Raw genomic sequence first — 22,643 nt, forward strand, 5'->3', positions numbered from 1 at the left:
CATTGCCTATCTCAGTGTCTTGTATGTGGTGACCCAAGGACAAAAGAGTAGATAAAACCAAGGAGGGTCTTGGAATGCAGGAATGGAAAAACCAGACCCTTATCATCCTACCTTCCCCTATGTTGTAACTATTAACAGATTTCAGGTCTTCCTAACCTGTCTCCTCTCCTACCCTATGCTGCTGCTGCTGCTGCTAAGTCGCTTCAGTCGTGTCCAACTCTGTGCAGCCCCATAGACAGCAGCCCACCAGGCTCCCCTGTCCCTGGGATTCTCCAGGCAAGAATACTGGAGTGGGTTGCCATTTCCTTCTCCAATGCATGAAAGTGAAAAGTGAAAGTGAAGTCGTTCAGTCGTGTCCGACTCTAGCGACCCCATGGACTGTAGCCTACCAGGCTCGTCCGCCCATGGGATTTTCCAGGCAAGAGTACTGGGGTGGGTTGCCATTGCCTTCTCCGTCCTACCCCATAGGGAGAAAATATTTGGCTTACTGTTCCCATCCCCCACGCAGTTTATGTGCTTCATCCAATCAGCAAATGACCTGCAGGACCCCTATCCCACTCCTTGTACCCTGGGTATAAAAGTGGACTAAGGACCCCTATTCAGCATCAGTTCTCCCTTGAGCTGGCCTGCTGTTCTAACACCTTCTCCCACTCTAATAAACTTTATTTCCCTCTCATTCTGTCTCATGTCTGGAAATTCTTTTCCAACCTGTGCCCGGACCATGACATTGCAACTCAATTGTTAATGAATGACTGGAGGGACAAATAAGTAACACATTTTGGAGTGCCAGGAGAAAAAATTACTATGCAAGTTTATATTCAAACTTCATTTTTAATATCTTTCTTTTATTAAAAAAATGAGTTCTTAAAAATTTTTTTTAATTTATTTTTGGCTGCACTCAGTCTTTCTTGCTTTGTGCAGGCTTTCTCTTGTTGTGGCAAGTGGGGCTGCTCAGTTGTGGTTTGTGGGCTTCTCGTTGCAGTGGCTTTTCTTGTTGCAGCGCTCACACTCTAGAGTACAGGCTCAGGGGTCTGGCAAGTGGACTTAGTTGCTCCAAGGTATGTGGTATCTTAGTTCCCAGGCCAGAGATCAAACCCATGTTCCCTGCACTGGTAGGTGGATTCTTAACCATTGCACCACCAAGGAAGTCCTTAATATCTCTTTCTGACAATAACCATTCTTAAGTAGAGTACAGTCTTCTACAGAATGTGCTTGCCTCTGAATGTGGGTATTTCAGTGTGCCTACAAGTATATACTGTAAGTATACATATAAGTATATCGTATATAGTAAGTATGGGCTTCCCACGTGGTGCTAGTGGTCAAGAACCTGCCTGCCAATGCAAGAGACATGAGACACCAGTTCGATCCCTGGGTCATGAAGATCCCCTGGAGGAGGGCACAGCAATGCTTGCCTGGAGAATCTTCAGGGATAGAGGAGCCTAGTGGGCTATGGTCTATATGGTTGCAGAGAGTCAGATGTGACGGAAGTGATTTAGCATGCATGCACATATAGTAAGTATAAACTGTAAGATACACCCTGATAATCTTTGAATCAAATTTTTGTAAAACTGCATGTATTATGGAAGACATTCAGTTGTTATTACCAATCCTTTTTTTCTTGGGCAGGGGAGGGAAAGAAAACGTTTTGAGTAAATTTTGATTTTCATATGTCAGCTTTACTTAAAACAGTATTCCAGAATACTTTAGGGCTGACACACATCTCTGCCTGCTCATTCTCATGTGAGACCCAACTCTAAGTTTATTGGAAAACCCAGATAATAATAGGACAATGACTCTCAACTTTTCTTCCTTTATACCTCTCTATAGAGAACTTTGCTAAGCCAACAGAGGACTTAAAAACATTTACTTTCGGTCTTGAGGAGGAAAACGAAGAAGTCTGTAACCTCGCTAGTGGTGTCAGGTTGAAAAACTTGTCACCACCAGCATCATTAAAAGGTAAAGAAAATGTGACCTGGTGTTCATTTTCCAGGACCTAGATTTTCCTCTTGCTTTCTTTAGGATGCTTCAACAAAGGAGAAAGTGAGAGGGTAGCAGACAGGAAGGCCAGGGGTCTCCAAACGGAGGAAATAGGCTGCAAGCGTCGGACATTTTTTCTCTCTCTCTTAAGTGGCAGGAGGAAACAAACTACAAGTGTTAGATATTTTTCCCCTTCTCTGTACAAATTTAAAAAGAGGTTTCTTTTAAAATTCTGTGTTGCGGTGACAACACCTGGTTCTACCTGAACTTAACTTTTCTCCAACCTTGAGCTAACCAAGGCATTTTTCTTATGGAAATGTCTTTCTTAAGCTATGTTAATGAACTATGTATTTATCCTAAACTGTCTTCAAGTTGGTTCTGCCTAAGACTCAAAACTGACTTGACAAACCAGTATGTTTTACTCATGAAATATTCTCTTAAGCTATGTTAATAAGGGGCTTCCCTGGTGGCTCAGAGGTTCATGTGTCTGCTCTGCAATGCAGGAGACCTGGGTTCGATCTCTGGGTCGGGAAGATCCCTGGAGAAGGAAATGGCAATCCAATCCAGTATTCTTGCCTGAAGACTTCCATGGACAGAGAAGCCCGACAGGCTACAGTTTCGTGGGGTCACAAAGAGTTGGACACGACTGAGCAACTAACAGACACACACAGTAGCCATATAACATCTGGCTAAAGACTTGCAGGAGAGGCACTCTTTCTGCCCGCTTCTGATGTCTATGTCAGAAGCTTTCTCTATCTCTTTTATACTTTAATGAAACTTTATTACACAAAATCTTTGAGCGATCAAGCCTCGTCACTGGCCCTGGATTGAATTCTTCTCCTCCGGAGGCCAAGAATCCTGGCATCTTGCACAGCTCAGCAACAACCTTTTAAAAGGAAGATAGAAGACTGGCTTTATCTGTTTCATGTTACCTAGGCAATGGGAAGGCTCCATGGTAGGCTTGCTTTTCCTTTTCTAAGTAGAAGCCACCTTCCTCCTGTGCATATTCAGGAGTCTGATTTGAACAAGGTTTTATTCAACTGCATAAAAGAATGATGTATAGTACATTTGCAATTAAGCAGAAATCAAATAATGAGAGAGAAAATCTAACACTGATACTTTTTCTCAGCTATCTACTTCTGAAATGACAAACAAGGGAATTTATATCAAGAAGGTACTATTATTCATTTCAAGAGAAACTAATTTCAAGCACTGTTCTAGTATGCATTCAGCTCAAGTCCATGCCTTCTATGGAATGTTCAAATGCTTAGTAGAAGGATGAAATTTCAAGTTCTCAGTCTTCAAAACAACATTGTTTGTGTTTTACTCACTATGTCTAATAAAGTAGCAAGGTAGACTAGTTTGGTTTCTTTTAACCAGTATTTTTTTATTGAAGAAGTTGATTTACATACAATGTGTATTAGTTTCTACTGTACAACAAAGTGATTTTTGTTATATATATATATATTTATATATGAAGTATATATATATGTATATTTATATACATATATATACACAAAATTATATACTTTTTTTTTTAACTGTACTATGTGGCTTGCAGGATCTTAGTTCCTCAACCAGGGATTGAACCCAGGCCATGTCAGTGAAAACCTAGAAACCTAACAAGTATACCTCCAGGGAATTTCCACGTTATTTTTTCTATTATGGTTTATTATAGGATATTAAATATAGTTCTCTGTGCTATACAGTAGGACCTTGTTGTTTATTCATTCTTCATATAAAAGCTTACATCTGCTATCCCTGCTTACATCTGGACTAGCTTGGTTTCTACAATGTTCTGTGGACAGGTTGAAGAGTTCATATTTTGTCCTGATGTGGGTGATGCAATAGATGGACATACTGGTCAAGAGTCCAGGAAGTTATGTGAGCTTTGATACTCAAGCTTAGATGGAATTGGAGCTAGGAGCTCTCTGCCACTTGGTCTTGATCATAGAGATAATAATGAGTTGTCACAAGAATGAAAACTGGGAAAGGTCAGTTTTCATTCCAATCCCAAAGAAAGGCAATGCCAAAGAATGCTCAAACTACTGCACAATTGCACTCAACTCACACACTAGTAAAGTAATGCTCAAAATTCTCCAAGCCAGGCTTCAGCAATACATGACCCGTGAACTTCCAGATGTTCAAGCTGGTTTTAGAAAAGGCAGAGGAAGCAGAGATCAAATTGCCAACATCCGCTGGATCGTGGAAAAAGCAAGAGAGTTCCAGAAAAACATCTATTTCTGTTTTATTGACTGTGCCAAAGCCTTTGACTGTGTGGATCACAATAAACTGTGGAAAATTCTGAAAGAGATGGGAATACCAGACCACCTGACCTGCCTCCTGAGAAACCTGTGTGCAGGTCAGGAAGCAACAGTTAGAACTGGGCATGGAACAACAGACTGGTTCCAAATAGGAAAAGGAGTACATCAAGGCTGTATATTGTCACCCTGCTTATTTAACTTCTATGCAGAGTACATCATGAGAAATTCTGGACTGGAAGAAGCACAAGCTGGAATCAAGATTGCTGGGAGAAATATCAATAAGCTCAGATATGCAGATGACACCACCCTTATGGCAGAAAGTGAAGAGGAACTAAAAAGCCTCTTGATGAAGGTGGAAGAGGAGAGTGAAAAAGTTGGCTTAAAGCTCAACATTCAGAAAACGCAGATCATGGCATCTGGTCCCATCACTTCATGGGAAATAGATGGGGAAACAGTGGAAACAGTGTCAGACTTTATTTTTCTGGGCTCCAAAATCACTGCAGATGGTGACTGCAGCCATGAATTTAAAAGACGCTTACTCCTTGGAAGAAAAATTATGATCAACCTAGACAGCATATTGAAAAGCAGAGACATTACTTTGCCAACAAAGGTCTGCCTAGTCAAGGCTATGGTTTTTCCAGTGGTCATGTATGGATGTGAGAGTTGGACTGAAGAAAGCTGAGTGCCGAAGAATTGATGCTTTTAAATTGTGGTGTTGGAAAAGACTCTTGAGAGTCCCTTGGACTGCAAGGAGATCCAACCAGTCCATTCTGAAGGAGATCAGCCCTGGGATTTATTTGGAAGGAATGATGCTAAAGCTGAAACTCCAGTACTTTGGCTACCTCATGCAAAGAGTTGTCTCATTGGAAAAGACTCTGATGCTGGGAGAGATTGGGGGCAGGAGGAGAAGGGGACAACAGAGGATGAGATGGCTGGATGGCATCACTGACTCGATGGACATGAGTCTCAGTGAACTCCGGGAGTTGGTGATGGACAGGGATGCCTGGTGTGCTGTGATTCATGGGGTTACCAAGAGTCAGACACGACTGAGCGACTGAACTGAACTGTCAGAAGAATAAATGAATGCTGGAGCAGATAAGAGAAATTTTATTGCCAGGAAGTTCCAGGGTAGCTAGCGAAGTAGATAGGGTAGCTAGCGAAGAAGATAGAGAATGACCCACTGGAGAAGTCAGCACAGAACATGGAGTCACGCCCTGCTCCTTTTTATTTTTTTGGCTGCACTGTGCAGTTTGTAGACTCTTAATTCCCCAACCAGGGCTTGAACCCAGGCTTTTGGCAGTGAAAGCCTGGAGACCTAACCACTGAACTGACAGGGAATTCCTGGGTCCTGCCCCTTCTGACCACTGTGGCCTACCATGACCTCTCCTCTCCTCACACACCCCTGTCACATTTTAACATCAAATCAGAACACCTTGAAATTGATCTTATTGCCGTGGCCAATGGGACATGCATATTTTTAGGTCATAGCATCTCCATCTTTTGTACTCCTGAGTGCTATCTGCTAAGTAGGTACTAAGCAAATACTTCTTTTGGCTTAGCTCAACTGGGTATAGTTTTATGAACAAGAACTGTAGAGCTGGACAGTTGTCCATCTCTAGAATGCATTTGATAAAGACAGATGACTAATTCCCAATTTGGGTGGCTTTCTACCTGCAGAAATCTCTCTGGTCCAGCTGGATAGCATGAGCCTGTCCCACCAGATGTTGGTGAGATGTGCTGCTATCATTGGCCTAACTTTCACTACAGAGCTGTTGTTTGAGATTCTCCCTTGTTGGGACATGAAGATGATGATCAATGCCCTGGCGACCCTTGTGGAATCCAACATCTTTGATTGTTTCCAGAATGGCAAGGAGCTCCGAATGGCCCTAGAAAAGAACGCAGCTTCATTTGAGGTGAATTATCGATCCCTTTCTCTGAAGCCACTCATTGAAGAAATGGGTGAGTAGAGCCTGGAAATGAATCATAGTTCCTTCAGTTTAAGGCACATTTTGATAAAGGAATGGATCTGTGTTTTGTAGCAGAGGCTGACTTATTTTCCATGGTGTCTCTGTCCTCTCTAGACCATGGTGAGGAGGAACAGCTCCGTGAGCTGGAAAGCGAGGTGATTCAGTGCCACATCATTCGATTCTGCAGCCCAGTGATGCAGAAAACAGCCTATGAGCTGTGGTTGAAGGACCAGAAGAAAGCGATGCACTTGAAATGCGCCCGCTTTCTGGAAGAAAACGCCCACAGGTGTGAGCCCTGCCGAAGTGGAGACTTCGTCCCCTTTCATCACTTCGCAGTGGATATCCGGCTCAACACCTTGGACTTGGATACCATTAGGAAGATGGCTAAGTCCCATGGATTTCGAAGTAAACTTTTTTCATTCCTAATTAGTCCTAATTATTCCTGGGGAAAACAAAGGCAAGACCTAGAAGGAGTAGATCTAGACCATGAGGGTTTCAAGTCCTCTTCTGGCTCAGACACCACAAATGATGAGACTTAAGCAGTGTAGGTGAGTGAGGCAGGGAGAGCTGAGGAGTGTACACGCAACTGAGTTGGCAGAATCAATCTCACTGCGAGACTGTCAGGGTGGATATGGGGATAAGGACTCATAGAAATGAGGTATGACCGGAGCTCAAATTATAATTTCCAAAGGGGTAAAACAGACAATCACATCAAGGGGTGGAACCCAAGGAGGGGAGCATGACCCAAGAGGGAGTAATGTTTCTTGGCAGATAAGAATGCTGTTGCTCTGTGTAGTTTGAAACAAGGTTCCAGTAGAAAAGGAGTAAGAGTGGTAGAGAATTAGCCAGGACTAAACAGATCAGGGTCCCAGAAAAGAGGGCTTGGGTTCAGGACAGGGATTCATGGCGTTAAAATTTGTACCAAGTACTTAGATACAATGAATGTTACAATCCAAAGTGAGGCAAATAGATGAACGTACAGACAAATAAAATATACAAAGGAAATAGTTGAAAATCAGTTATTATCTTGGATCCTTCATCCACAATCAAGACATGAAATGAGAAAGAATGTGGAGAGGGCTAGGATTTGTGGGGAGATTTGGCAAGAACTGAGGAGTAACTATGTACCCCCAAGTGGGTTACTTCCTTCATCACCCCAACCCTAGGAAGATGTCTCCTTTGAAATTGGTTTGAGGACACAGAAAACCTCATACCTAATGAAGCCAAAGTGCCCTGTGGCTGAAACAGGATCAACCTGCCCTCCCCAAGTTTGGGAAAGGATTTATTTATCCCATAAATCAGATATAACTCACCTGGGAGAAAAAGTCAGTCTGCTGCCATTTTAAGTTGCTCCCAAGAGTACCCCTAAGAGTGTGAGAAGACCCCTAGTAGTGGACTGCTGGAATAAAGCAAACATTAAGAGAGCAGGCAATGGAGAGCTAAAGAAGATGCATGACCAGATCAAGGTAGCTTCAGTGAAGGGTCCCAACGTAGGGCTACAGTCAAAGCACCAGTGAAAGTATTCATAGGAAAGAGTTGACTGACAGAGATAAAAGGGAAAGAATATTCCAGACTCTCTGGAATCAGTAAGTCTTACTTTACAAATACATATATAATATAAATACGTATGTTTTAATTAACTTACTTATTTGGTGAGGAGTAAAATCAGCTGGCAGCTAGCGGACAGGTCAATTGGAGCAGAGCTGGTCTTCAGCAGGCTGGCTAGGGCCACCAGAGAGAACAACTTGAGTTATTTCAGGTTCTGCAATGTACCATAACTTTTACTCTGGAGCATATACGATGGGATGTCTCTGAGAAATGTCTGCTGATGTCCATTCATCAGCACCTTCAGCTGAGTGAGGCTAGGGCTCAACTATTTCCCTTATCAGAATTTTTCACCTATTTAGAAGGGTATCAACTAGATATCTTTAAAGACATTTTTTAGATTTCCTGAAAGTTTTACCATAAAAATAATAGTCCCAAGACCTACTGCCCTGCATTCGTATGTTCAGTAGTTCTTCTCATTTTTTTTTTAAGATTTTTTTTATTTTTTTGGTGTGGATCATTTTCAATGGTTATATATGGATATGAAAGTTGGACCATAAAGAAGGTTGAGCACCAAAGAATTGATGCTTTCAAATTGTGGTGCTGGAGAAGACTCTTGAGAGTCCTTGGAGTGCAAGGAGATCAAACCAGTCAATCCTAAAGGAAATCACCCTGAATATTCATCAAAAGGACATCAGGGATGCTAAGCTCCAATACTTTGTCCACGTGATGCAAAGAACTGACTCATTGGAAGAAACCTTGATGCTGGGAAAGATTGAGGGCAGGAGGAGAAGGGGGCAACAGAGGATGAGATGGTTGGATGGCATCACCAACTCAATGAACATGAGTCTGAGCAAAATCTGGGAGATAGTTAAGGACAGGGAAGCCTGGTGTGCTGCAGTCCATGGGGTCACAAAAAGTCAGAGAGGACTTAGCCACTGAATAGCAACAAAATTTTTAAAGTCTTTTATTGAATTTGTTACAATATTGCTTATGTTGTTTTTGTTGGCCATGAGGCATGTGGGATCTTAGCTCTCCAACCAGGGATGGAACCTGTACCCCCTGCTTTGGAAGGTGAAGTCTTAACTGCTGGACCGTGAGGAAAGTCACAAGGGCAAATATGTTTAACTTAGCTCTTCTTTCTAGTCATTACCTCCTTATGCTAAGTGATATGTTAATGCTGCTTTTAAAAAAATCAAATTCTGACATCACCTGTTTTAGTCTTGCTATGGTAGGTGAAAATCTAACTTGATTACACCACTCTTGGGCACCTCTCTCCCAATGTTGTTATAGCACTATCATTAGATAAATGAATCCAGTATCTACATTATTAAGACTATGTAACTGCTGTTATAGAACTAAGTAATATACTGTGAATAGATTTCTTAAAAAAAAGTTTATTTTTCCTAGAGTTTTTATGAAATTTTCTTTTTGCAATGTCTTTGCTATAATATCCTGTTTCAGTCTTGGCTGAAAGACAAAAACAAAGACATTTGTTATCTCCAAATCTCCCCTAAGTGTGAGGTATGCTTTTAAGTAATATTGAAGAAGGGCATGTTAATATCATACAAGTTTCAAGAACACAGCCCTAGGTATGAATCAGTGAAGAAGCTGATTCCCTTTTCAATTCTCTGTCAATCCTGACGTCCTTCCTAAAAACTTATTTTCTAAGTTTTGATCCATTCTAAGGATGGACAGCCCACGGGCTCCCTCCTGGGTTCTTTCCTTCCACTTGCTCCACCTAATTCTTCAGGGACCACTCCTCTTATTCCTTTGATCTTCTCAATATGCAATTTTCTCATTCAACATTTCATTTACTCATTTAGTAAATATTTATTGAGTTTCTTATATGTGCCAGAGGTTGTTCTAGGCACATCGATAGAGCAGAAGGAGCCAGCAAAATGGGCAGCCAATGAGGAAAGAAATCAAGGGAATGGGTGTTACAGAAGCTGGTAAAAGCAAGGAGAGGTCAGTTGTTGCAAATGCTGCCAAGAGGTATAATGAGATGCAGACAAAGATGTAATGTTTGGATCTGGCAACTTGTTTTTACTGGTAACTAACAAGAAAGTTTTAGAGGAGTAGGAGGATAAAGGCATAATTCAGTTTATTCAGCTTCTATTCACTAGAGATGAACTAGACGGCAACTAGGAAAGTGAAAGTCACTCAGTCATGTCTGATTCTTTGCAACCCCATGGACTATACAGTCCATGGAATTCTCCAGGCCAGAATACTGGAGTGGGTAGCCTTTCCCTTCTCCAGGGATCTTCCGAACTCAGGGATCAAACTCAGGTCTTGCACATTGCAGGCAGATTCTTTACTAGCTGAGCCACCAAGGAAGCCCAAGAATACTGGAGTGGGTAGCCTATCCCTTCTCCAGAGGATCTTCCCGCCCCAGGAATGGAACCAGGGTCTCCTGCATTGCAGGCAGATTCTTTACCAACTGAGCTATCAGGGAAGCCAGACAGCAGACTAGGAGAGGTGGACAAATCAATCCTTACACAGTATGATAAAGGATGATGATAGAGGCTGATTGGGGTCATTGGACACACAAGTTTGGGCACTAACTCTAAGGGGCAAAGGCACAGAAGGTTTTCAGAAGAAGGTGGTAGTAGATACTCAGACTGCATTTTATAAACTGAAAGATCTGTGGAGTAATGCATTTATCTTGGAGTCTGGAGACCTCTATCACTAACAGATCTGAGACAAGTCCCTTCTACTCTCTAGGATTCTTCCATCTCCTCGAATGGAGAAGTGGCTAGATTCAACAATCCTCATTTGTTTTCTGTTTTAAGATCTTTATGGAATTTTCTAACCTATTGCAGTCTGGATAGACTGAAGGTTTTAAATTCAAGACTCTCTGCCCTTAAGTTAGTCCCCTTTTGAGGGTATTCCATTAAATGTCAATTTCTCTGTTAGAAGCTGACATCATTTTCTTCAGCATCATTAATTTATACTTTGAGTTGTGCTTAGTCACTTCAGCATGTCCAGCTCTTTGTGACCCCATGGGCTGCAGCCTGCCAGGTTCCTCTGATCATGGGGATTCTCCAGGCAAGAATACTGGAGTGGGTTGCCATGCCCTCCTCCAGGATACTTTTAGTAAATTCTGATTGTGTTATCATCTAAAACAAACCCCACTATTTCAGTGGGTTCACACAATAGAATGATAGTTTTTTTCTGTCCAGGTAATGATCCAATGAGCATTTTGACAATAAGCCTTATTTACAGTCAGTCAGGGACCCAGGCTCCTTCTGTGCTGTGGGTTTGCTATCCCTTAGATCTCCACAATTAATTTGTTTTCCTGTGAAAGGACAAGGTGGTGAAGATATCTAACCATCTCAATTCAGAGGTGACATATGTTATTTCTGATGGAATCCCATTTTTAAACTTAACACATGGCTTCACTTACGAGTGAATGAAGAGTGAATGTAATAGGAGGAAATTCCATGGTGGTCCTGTGGTTAGGACTCACTCGGTGCTTTCACTGACATGGGCTTGGAACTGAGATCCTGCAAGCTGCACAGCATGACAGGGACCAAAAAGGAAAAAGAAAAAGATGCAAAAGGACTGAGAAATGTAGATCCTGGCTAGGCAACAACAATTTTATTGTGGAAAGGGAACAGGAAGCTTCAGTATACCCCAGACATCTCTGCCACGTGATCATTTCAACAACTGATACAACTCACTTGTTTGTTTATTTTCCAGCTGAAGAAGAGATCACTTTTTCAAGAACAGAGACTTCTAAGAAATCTGAAATATTTTCTGAAAATCTCAGGTACAGTCATCTATAATTGTTTAGAAAGTAGAGCATGAACAATTGGCATTAAATTCAGGCCATTGTTAGAATCATTTGTTTGGTCAGTACTCTGGCTCTTTAAGGCACAAGTCAGAGGGTTATGTTTTAAGTCTGATCAGTCATTATGTAACCGAGCAGGATCGTGGTGGGTCCTTCCCAAGACAGACCGCAGCACCTCACAGCACCCCATGTCCTCTGCTGTATGTAACTCCTCTCTGAAAATACGCAGATAGTAGTATCTGATTCATACTTCCTGAGTTATTTTACAGATGCTAAAACCTACCAAATGGAGGAAATCTACATTAGATTTTCTTTTTTTTTTTTGTCCACACTGTGTGGCATGTGGGATCTTATTTCCCTGACCAGGGATGGAACCTGAGCTCCCTGCAGTGGAAGCTCAGAGTCTAAACCACTATACCACCAGGGAAGTCCCTACATTAGGTTTTCTTATCTTGCTCTTTTATTTGTTTTAAAAGATATTTTCATATCAAATCCTATCTATATCTACAAGTTATTACTCCTATTTATTTCTGCATTTGGACAGTTCTGAAGAAATAAGAGAAAAGATCTTGAGTTTCTTTGATAACATTATAACAAAAATGAAGATGTCTGAAGATAACGTCATCCCTTTGGAATCGTGCCAGTGTGAGGAGATCCTAGAGATTGTCATCATGCCTCTGGCTCACCATTTTCTTGCTTTGGAAGAAAACAACAAAGCCTTATATTACTTCCTAGAACTTGTGTCTGCTTATCTCGTCTTGGGTGACAACTATATGGTAAGCTGTTTCTACCCAGATCACCTCCATCCTTGAGACAACTTACAGACCAGAGAGCCAGAAGGGAAGCTCTAGTTTTTGTTTTGTTTTGTTTTGTTTATTGCTTCGTGTTCTTGATTCCTGCCAGTAGCCTCTTCCTTTGAAAATCAAATTGCTCAGAGGGCAAATGACCTGAGATTGAAGATGTCAGAACAAACCGCAACTACCATTCTACATTATATTGCCACCTTTAAAAACTTGCTATGGATTGTCTACGTATATGAGACTCTGGTCTCAACTCTTCAGTTTCAGCAGAGACTTCCTCAGTAATGTCCCAGATGCATTTGCCCTCTGTCTTCCCCAAATATCTGTCAGCACAATACCTGTAGGTCTTTGAATAAGAACAAATCTAGTTTTACTCTTGTGATCTCTGAAGGGGCTCACTCACTTTGGTTTTCATGTAATTTGTGCTAAATTATCATACATACCTTTAGGCTACCAAAGCACTAGTGAATGCTTCTCCAGGATAACTGTAAATAAGTTTCAGGGCAATACGCCCTTAGAAATGTGGGGATTTGATACATATAATTAAATGAAAGAATTCATTGTTAAGTTGGGAAGCCCTGAACTGAATAAAGATAAGCAGGCTTCTGTACTACCGATATTCAGAGCCTTTATATGCTAAGATGCACAGAAATCTCCTGGAGGGTTGGGCTAGGACTGGGACATATTATTTCTCTTAAACTTATTTGACCTTAGATCACTTTTCATAGAGTAGCTGGCTGGACTAAGCTTCCATGAACTCATTTGAGGAAATGTCTTTCTGGGCCTTGCTTCATCTGACTTCCAGCCAGCTTCAGGAAAAGCTTCCCACACCTGAGTAGTCGTGGTTGCCACCATTCATGCCTGAACTGGTGGACCGATCCAAATTTTATAGTGGTGGCCTAATTAACCCCTACATCTTAGATTTATATAAGATTTTTAAATTAAACTATTAAAAATGTCAGTAAGCTCTGGTTCTCTCAAGTATTTTGAAGGAAAGCCTTCAAAATATAATATGTATTTTATACACATATGTGAAGAAGAGGGTGATGTGGCCAGTGAATCCCAGAAAGAGAAGGTTTAGGTAGCCTTGGGGGCCAACTTGCTGAGCCTGTGCTCACCCTCCTCTCACTCTACAGGGAGTGATGAATGTTCAGGAAAACAATGATTGGAAGCAGAGCCTAAAGCAGGGTCCCACAATGTGCCATTTGCATCCCCCTCTCCCAGCAAAGAAACCTTGTCTCCCTTTCAGCCTTCTACACATACCACTTAGACTGCATGAGACCTGGGGACGTTGTCTCACCTTATTTTACTCTTCAAGTCTGAGCTTGCCTTTGTGTTCACATGTGCCAAGGCTCTCTTAATGATGTTTCATTGAAGATGAAGTGACAAAGGTTGTTCAGGGCCTTAACTTTCTCTTCTACCTCCCAAAGATGGCCCTGACCAGAAAAAAAAATAAAATGGAAACAGTCCATGATTCATTCCATAAGTAGAGACTGGCCTTCATGGATGTGGGGATGGTCTCAGGAGCCATGAGAACATAGGTGGAAATAGGGGACTTGGGGATGGAATTACTCAAAGAGGGAAACTGCCCTGGGGAAAACTTCAGGTAAGATGTCTTATATGACAACATGAGGAAAGGAGGAGATTTCTAGATTCATCTTCTAGAATGATAGATTCAGTGACCAAGATAGACATGAAGGTGATATGTATCTTCAGCAGGAACTTTCTCCACCCCTCCTTTTTGATCAGAGGCTAAAGGTAGAGATGGAATCGGGAGCTGGAGTGGTCCTGACTCTCTTCCTTCAGTGGAGTTTGGGGCAATGGCCCCTGTGGTCCTGATCCCTGTTGACTCAGTACTTTTACTCCTTGTGCTGGTTGCAGGCTTATCTATATTTGAATGAGGGAGAGAGGTTGCTGAAAATTCTCAAGAAGGACAAATCTTGGAGTAAAACTTTTGAATGGGCTACCTTTTTTACCCTCAAAGGTCAGGTAAGAAATCATTAGAAACGTGATTAATCTGTTATTTATCACTGGGGCTTTATATAGAAGAAGTAATAGAAGTCATCCCTATACTTTCTGCATCCTCCTCCCATCCTCTGCCACAGATCTTTTCCAAGACTCCAGGATCCCAAGCCCTGGGACTCAAACCTCCTTACCATCACTTTCTGCAGCAAGATCTTCCTTAGCCTCTCAGTGAAAGCTTTATGAAATATTTTTTGTAACAACCTCCAAAATAGGGACAGGAATAAGTAAACATTTTCTCAGAGGTAGATTATGAACAATGAGGATGCAAAATCCTAGTCATTCAACCATCCTTCCATAGATATATCCAAGAAACATTTCAGATTGTGCCAAGCACAGGGGGATTTTGTTCCTGGGCTTTAAATTACTTAAAAAAAAAAAAATTCCTAAATTACGTATGTTTGGAACATATAAACCAAGCTTGGAATCATTGCCTTTTTCTTTCCTTTCTTCCCTTTTCTTCTCCTTCTAGGTCTGTTTCAACATGGGCCAGATGGTGCTTGCCAAAAAAATGCTGAGGAAGGCTCTGAAGTTCCTCAATAGAATCTTTCCTTACAACTTAATCTCCTTGTTTCTCCAAACTCGGGTTGAAAAAAACAGACACTTTCATTATGTGAATCAGAATCAACAGGCCCAAGAGAGCTCACCTCCAGGGTAAGGAAAGAGCTACAGAGAGCTAGGGGTCTCATCTCACTCCCCAGAAGGAGAGAGACCTACACATCATCCAACAGTCCCGAAAGAGCAGGCCCCTAACAGACGCAAGGAGTCCAGGTGACTCGCTAGTGAGGGAGAGGTGGCGGGCTCCCAGGCCAGGGCTGGGTTGCCTCAGAACAACTTAACAAGCAGCTTTTGCCCAAAGGAGTTCAGGTGACAAAAACATAAAGGAGCCCTTTGCAAGGTGAACTTCAGTGCCTCCGCTACTCATCTCACCCACTAACCCTTGGCCATCCATGTTTCAGTGGGAATCTGCACCACCTGTTCCTAGAGCGTCAGTCAAAAGTCATCTTCCAAATCAGTGCTAAAACCCTGGGTATTGTCCTTGCCCCAGAGAAAAATGGCAGGTCCCGAAGACATCTGCTAAAATTAAAAATGGCCCACCCATTTTTGTATCTCCATTGATAGAAAATCTGTGAGTTACAGAGGGTATCTATCGATCAAGATTATACCACTAAGATCTGTACATTTCAACATGTAAATTTTATCTATAAAAGAACTACAAAGAATGAGGTGGTGTAGGGGAGGGATACAGTGAGTAAAAGAACAGATGCAATGATAATGTTGATAGTTGTTGGAGCTGAATGCTGGGTACATGTACCTCATATTTTTCTGTTTTATTGTGTATGTTTAAAATTTTCCACGTCAAACTTTTTATAATATATTCTACCTACCTAGGGATTCATACCAAAAGAGGTGTCACCTAGCTGGGGATCTGGAGAACTGACAGATGATCTGTTCCACCTCGGGAGAGGCCGGTAGCAATATTCCTACAGGTTCTGCCTGAGATACAAATATCTACGTCTATGAGCAAATGGCTGCAATCCTTTTGCAACCTCACCAAAAACTGCCTTCCCCAGTTTCCTGAAAGTGTTCTCTTGACTGGGGTAGGGTGGAGGGGGACAAGGTTGGAAATGAGGTGGAGCTGAGTCCCTTTGCAGGTTGGAGTCGGGCTCCTGAGAATCTAAAGCCTGCTGCCTCAGAGGATGCCAGGAGAGAGGGGGGCAGGGAGAGGCTCAGCAGAGATCTCTCTAAGAGATAAGAGAGAATTGAAGTTTGGGTCACAGAGAGTTGTCAGATGAAATAAAGGATGCCTAGTTAAATTTGAAGTTCAGATCAATAATGAATGATTTTTTTGTTTAGTATACATTATATCACACAAGATATTTAAGGCATATGCATTTTAAAAGAATTGTTTTGAAATTCAGATTTAACTCGGCATCCTATATTTTCATTCCCTAAATCCAATAAGCCTAATATACAGCCCCATTTTGTAAAAGGAATAAGAAGTACCTGCACAAGAGGAGAAGGTAAAAAATTGATGATCAGGAAGAAAGTACAGAGCTTAAAACGCTCTCCAGTCAAAAGGTTCTCATCTCAAAAATAAGGACGCAAAGAAATATCTTTAATGTCAGAGTTTCCATAGTTTCATGAACTCCCTGTTATAAGGGATTTTACATTCTCCATGTTTCCTTAGAACCTTTAAAAAATAATTTCCACAACAGAATGAATGTTGTCAGTGTCTGAACTGAGAGTACCTGGAGTTCTTCATTACGAATCTCTAGGATAGGGACTTCCCTGCTGATCCACAGTCTAAGGCCCTGTATCCCAGTGCAGGGGGGCCTGGGTTTGATCCCTGGTCATGGAACTAGATCCCACATGCTGCAACTAAACTAAGACCATGTACAGCTAAATAAATATTCTTTTTTTTTTTTTTTAAGAATCTCTAGGATATCTTTATTCCTTCTCAACTTTATTTAAAATCTCTTTTTTGATAGTTATTTATAATTATATTTTGTTTTCTTGGCTCTGTTAAATTACTAATATTGTAGCCAGTTTAGGGTCCCATTTTTATCACAAACAGAAAAGATTGGGGGCTACATTATCAATTAAATGATTTGTGGAGGCTGAGACTGAGTCCCCAAACATTCTCGGTAGGTGGTCAGTCATCCTTTCCTTGAATAATTCCAGCACAGGAGGTTCACCATCTCCTGCGACATTCCATCCCATAGTCAGAATGTGTTTTAGTCTGTTTGAACTGCTATGACAAAGTGCCTCAGGCTGGGTAGCTTATTAACAGCAGATTATTGCTCACAGTTGTGGAGGCTGGGAGTCTGAGGCCCTAGTGGCAGTACAGCGAGGCCAGGGCCCTCTTAAGACTTCTTGTCATATCCACACTTGGTGGAAAGGGGCCAGGAACTTTTATAAGAGCTCTAATCCCATTCAGGAGGGTTCCACGAATCATAACCTAATCGTGTCCTAAAGGCCCCACTACTAATCCTGTTGCTTTTTAGGAGTTAGAATTCAAACTTGGGGGGATGAATTCAGACCACAGCAGAATGGATTTGTGTAAAGTACTCGTTTCATTTGTTGAGCTAAGACCTAGGTCCTGACAGCAGTGTGTATAGGAGATGACACCCTGGACTGGCTAGGCTGGAGGTGGAGCTGCAGTCCTGGCATTGTTACATTCTAGCGCTGTTACTTTTACTTAATTACTTAACCTGAGTCTCACTCTCTGCTTATGTAAAATGGGGTTAATTATTCCTTCCTTTCTTATGGAGTCGTCCTCAGACACAAATGAGATAAAATTATATGAATGTGCTTTTTAAATAATTTCACTTAAATGGCAGTGACCTGACAGGGGCCAGGTCTTATATATAACTAAATTATAAATAAATTTATAGATGCAAATAAAATGATTTACATCTGTGCTCTTACATATAAATAATCTTAATTAATCATCACAAAGCATTATGGTTTCCATTGTGCAGTGGAGAAAATAGGCTTCATAAAAACTAATATGCATGTACAACAAGGTCCTACCATATCGCACAAGGAACTATATTCAATATTCTGTGATATATCACAATGGAAAAGAATATTTAAAAAAATAATGTATATATATGTGTGTGTGTGTGTAATTGAATCAGTGCTATACAGCAGATATTAACACAACATTTGTAAATCAACTGTACATCAATAAAAAATATTTCTTGCTGAAACTGAAAAAAAATTAATATGCATGTTAATTTACATGTAGGGCTTCCCTGATAGCTCAGTTGGTAAAGAATCTGCTGGCAACACAGGAGACCCAGGTCCGATTCCCGGGTTGGGAAGATCCGCTGGAGAAGGGATAGGCTACGCATTCCAGTATTCTTAGGCTTCCCTGGTGGCTCAGCTTGTAAAGAATTTGCCTGCAATGAGGGAGACCTAGGTTCCATCCCTGGGTTGGGAAGATCCCCTGGAGAAGGGAAAGGCTACTCATTCCAGTGTTTGGGCCTGGAGAATTCCATGGACAGTACAGTCCATGGGGTCGCAAAGAATCAGGCACAACATGTAAACTTAAGTTTAAGTAAGGGAAACAGGCCTCAAACTCAAGTCTATTCAGACCCCCAAGCCGATACTGAGGACTCTGCACCTGTGCTTCCCTCAAGTATGTTGGTGATCATACCTTTTCCTTTTGTCCCGTGTGTGTTCTTTAATAGGAAGAAGAGGCTGGCACAGCTTTACCAGCAAACCACTTGTTTCTCCTTGCTGTGGCAAATCTATAGCTTGAATTTCTTTTTCCACTACAAGTATTATTGTCACCTGGCAGCTCTGATGCAAGTGAATACTGCACTGGAAACTCAAGAGGATTTCCAGGTAGGGTATTTTTATAGCTGCTTCTTACGTATCTGAATCTCACTTGGAGAGAAAAGCCGGATGAAACCCAATCAAAATTCAAAATAATGAAGGTATAATAATTTTTGTTCTGCCGAGGCCCACAGTTGTCAAACATTTTGATCCCAGAATCCCCTTATACTTTTAATCATTGAGGACCTCCAGTAGCTTTTTATGGGCTTCCCAGGTGGCTCGGTGGTTAAAGAATACGCCTGCAATGCAGGAGATGCAGGAGACATAGGTTTGATCCCTGGGTCGGAAACATCCCCTGGAGAAGGGCATGGTAACCCATTCCAGTATTCTTGCCTGGAGAATCCCATGGACAGAGGAGCCTGGTGGACTGCAGTCCATAGGGTCATAGAGTCGGAAGTGACTGAGCATGCATGCAATAGCTTTGTATGTGGGTTTGTATATTTCTATGGGTTTATATACTTTTATATGGGTTCATACATTTATATAGGTTGTATCTACTGATACTGCCATATATGAAACAAAAACTGAGGTACTTTAAAAATATTTGGGGGCACTTCCCTGGCAGTCCAGTGGTTAAGACTCCATGCTTCCACTGCAGGAGGCACAGGTACCATCCCTGGTCAAAGAACTGGGATCCTACTTAAAAAAAACAATTAAAGAAAATAAACCAATGACACATGAATATAATTAACATTTTCATTGGAAAAAAATGCTATTTCCCCAAACAAAAAATTTAGTGAGAATGGCATGTATTATATTTTTGCAAATACCTTAATGTCTGATTTCACAGAAGACAGGCTAAAATCTCAATCTGCTTCTATCTTCACTTCTTTGTAATATCACCTGATTCTCTCCTGGAAAACTCCACATTGTACACATAAGAGGATGAAGGTGAAAAAGGAAATGTAAAAGGATAATTCTTTTTAAAAAGATAAAATCATTCATGCCAAAGTTAGGACTCTGTGCTCACACCTCTCACTGCCTCAGCTCAATCTTTGGTCAAGGAACTAAAATCCCATAAGCTGCACAAAATGGCCAAAACAAAAAAATGTAAAAGAGCACACATCAAAGGTTTTATTGAGCTCATTAAAATTAGTGAGAGAACTAGTAAGATGTTACAACTGGTTCCCAGGAGAATTTAATTTATGAATGTATACAAAACTAGTCAAGCCACAGAGCAGGAATAAAATCACTTATATTCCACCAAACATTTATATTTCTATGAAAAAGAATCATTTACATTATTACCAGTTTTCTATAGTATACAGAATTGTAAAGTAGCCCAATGATAGTGAAAAGCAGAGATTACCTTGGTAAGTAAGCTGGACAGGACACATTTTTATTTTGTTTTGTTTTATTTTGGCCCATTTCAAATTCTTTCACTATTTTTCCTGACCCAAATCTCTTGATGTTATGCAATTAGCTTTGATCTCTTCACACCCTGAGTTCCTAGAATGGTGTCTGCCATGTAGTAGGTACTCAACAAATATTTTTTTGAATGAAATGCTTTACTTCTCCTTCATCCTTGGGGCTATCTCCTAAAAGTGTGGTGGAGTAAGGGGCAGGGAAGACATAAAAGGGAAAAGTCAAAATTGGAAAGTGAATCAAAAGATGCTTGTTAACAACATGGCTGTGACTGAGGCCAGAAGAGGAGGGAAAATCTCCCCTGGGTGTTCAAAGCAGATGAGGTGCTCTGTGTAGGATAACAGTGAGAAACAGAATGGGTACCAGGAGAGTAGTTTCCAGGGCTTCCCCAGTGGTCCAGTGTTGAAGAATCTGCCTGCCAGCGCAGGGGCCACGCGTTCAATCCCTGGTCTGGGAAGAGTCCACATGGGGCAGAGCCACTAAAAGCCCATGGGCTACAGCTACTGGAGCCTGTGTTCCTAGAGCTTGGACTGCACAAGAGACGCCCCGGCAATAGAAGCCAGTACACTGCAACATGGAGTAGCCCCTGCTCACCACAGCTAGAGAAAGCGCATGCACAGCAATGAAGACCCAGTGCAACCAAATGTTCATAAAGACAAAAAATAGTAATAAAAAATAAAAGAAAATAATTATTTAAGAAAAGACCGAGAGAGAAGTTTCTAGGACTCTACATGTATCTGTGGTGTGATTACTAGCAAATCACACAACCTGTAGCTTTATATTTTCCCCATAAAGTGAAGCAGTTGGCCTCAATTCTCTTGGTCCAAATCTGAGAAGAACTAGGCTTTATTATAGATCTGATTTTTCATCTCTCTCACCCGCCCCACCCCGTTTTCTCCCTACTGGCCTCCTTGTCTTGAAACACGTTCTAAATGGGGAATAAAGGAATTCCCTAAATGCCTCCAGATCATTCTACCATGCGAGGTTCTGTCTTTCTTCTCTTTGTATTTTTCAAAATAGTTTATATGTATTCTGAGCTTTGTGGGAGTTTTGGTGTTTTTCTTTTTAGTAGTAAACTGTGTCTGTAGCAGGGACTCTCTTCAGCCTTCTCTAAATATTTCTATCTTGGAGCAACTTTATCATTTTTAAAGAGCTGTTTAAAGAGTAACAAACTTCTCATACATCTCCCAATTAAGTTCAGAACTAATCCTTGCTTTTTTTTTTGAAAGCAAACAAAACCAAATCAACCTTTCTTTATTAAATAACGAAAGTAATACATGCTTGTTATAACACTAAATTAAACATCACAGAAATGCATAAAATACAAAGTTCCTCAAATCTTTCCTCCAACTGCAACAAATAGGTAAACTGCTTTTTACAGTTTGGAATAAATCCTTCCAGGCCTTCTGGTGTGCAGTCCTATATCCACATATATAAGCTATGGCTTTTATTTTTCACAAAAATTCAAGTTCTTATATTTTGTCAAGGACTCTCTATGGGCAAAAGGGGCCATTGAGCTTGTCTTATATAGTTCATGTTTAATGCATGAACTCATGCATTAAACTGCAGGAACTCAGCTTAATTTCTGTATCTAAGCCCATGGTTTGGTCAAATGTCCAGCTCCATTCCAAAGCTCAATGAATCCATGTTTACTGGCAGATATTGGGTGATATCCTGGTCTTTCTGCTTCGGGTTCCATCTCAGTCTTGCCCCATCTCTCCTCCTTTCCTCCACTGCTGCCATTTTAGATCATTAAGGCCTACCTGGACTATTCGCTGTACCAACATCTCGCTGGCTACCAGGACGTGTGGTTCAAATACGAGGTCATGGCCATGAAGCAGATCTTCAACCTCCCCCTGAAACGCGAGGGCGTTGAAATCATGACCTATGTGGCCGATAGGCTTGGTTATATCAAGCTCCTAATGGGTCACTTGGACTTGGCCATTGACTTAGGTAAGGGCTGGCTGGTCAAGAAAGATCATGCAAATACAGGTAATAACCAGAACTATACTGGAATTGTTTGGTTCCCAGGTTCTCGAGCCCACAAGATGTGGTCATTGCTTCGGAATCCCAATAAACACTATCTGGTCCTCTGCTGGCTTTGTAAATCCCTCTTCTTGAAAAACAGGTATTTATCTCAAGGAACTTTCCAAAATGAGAGGAAGAAAGATATACTTATGGAATGTTCTGGATTTACTTAACCCTGGCCATAGGATGGGGGAGGGAGTAGGGTTTACCAAAAGCTGGTGTAACCAATGATCACCACCCTTTGGATGTCACTGCTCTCTCACAGAACTCGTCCCAGGCACCATATCTACTCTGGTTGCTCTGGCCAGTGACTGGGCCAGACAGTCACCCCCAGTGTGTGGGGATCAGGCCTCCACCACTGCCAGGGGGCAGAAAGGGAACACTCTCATAGGAGAGGCAAATGCCCAGAGAATAGCCAAGACCAGAGGCCCAGGACAAGTTGGTCTGACTCTGGCCACCTCATAGAGAGGTCTATGAAAGAACAATTGAACAGAGTCAATTTGAGATTTAGGAGTAGGTTTGAAGTCTGTTTCAG

At 41.4% G+C, this 22,643-nt stretch overlaps 1 protein-coding gene across 1 annotated transcript in view; it reads left to right on the top strand.

Annotated features, from left to right (window-relative positions):
- ADCY10 (adenylate cyclase 10) overlaps positions 1-22,643 on the top strand; it is an 80,180-nt gene that overhangs the window by 46,060 nt on the left and 11,477 nt on the right. Inside the window, exons 18-26 of the mRNA XM_055587174.1 lie at positions 1,828-1,956; positions 5,919-6,200; positions 6,323-6,613; positions 11,456-11,525; positions 12,091-12,322; positions 14,228-14,335; positions 14,841-15,022; positions 18,568-18,724; positions 21,829-22,208. Of these exons, the coding sequence (XP_055443149.1) occupies positions 1,828-1,956; positions 5,919-6,200; positions 6,323-6,613; positions 11,456-11,525; positions 12,091-12,322; positions 14,228-14,335; positions 14,841-15,022; positions 18,568-18,724; positions 21,829-22,208 (1,831 nt within the window). The remainder of the gene's footprint in view (positions 1-1,827; positions 1,957-5,918; positions 6,201-6,322; positions 6,614-11,455; positions 11,526-12,090; positions 12,323-14,227; positions 14,336-14,840; positions 15,023-18,567; positions 18,725-21,828; positions 22,209-22,643) is intronic.

The sequence above is a fragment of the Bubalus kerabau genome, chromosome 6, assembly GCF_029407905.1.
Source record: "Bubalus kerabau isolate K-KA32 ecotype Philippines breed swamp buffalo chromosome 6, PCC_UOA_SB_1v2, whole genome shotgun sequence".
In the NCBI taxonomy this organism is placed as follows: domain Eukaryota; kingdom Metazoa; phylum Chordata; class Mammalia; order Artiodactyla; family Bovidae; genus Bubalus; species Bubalus kerabau.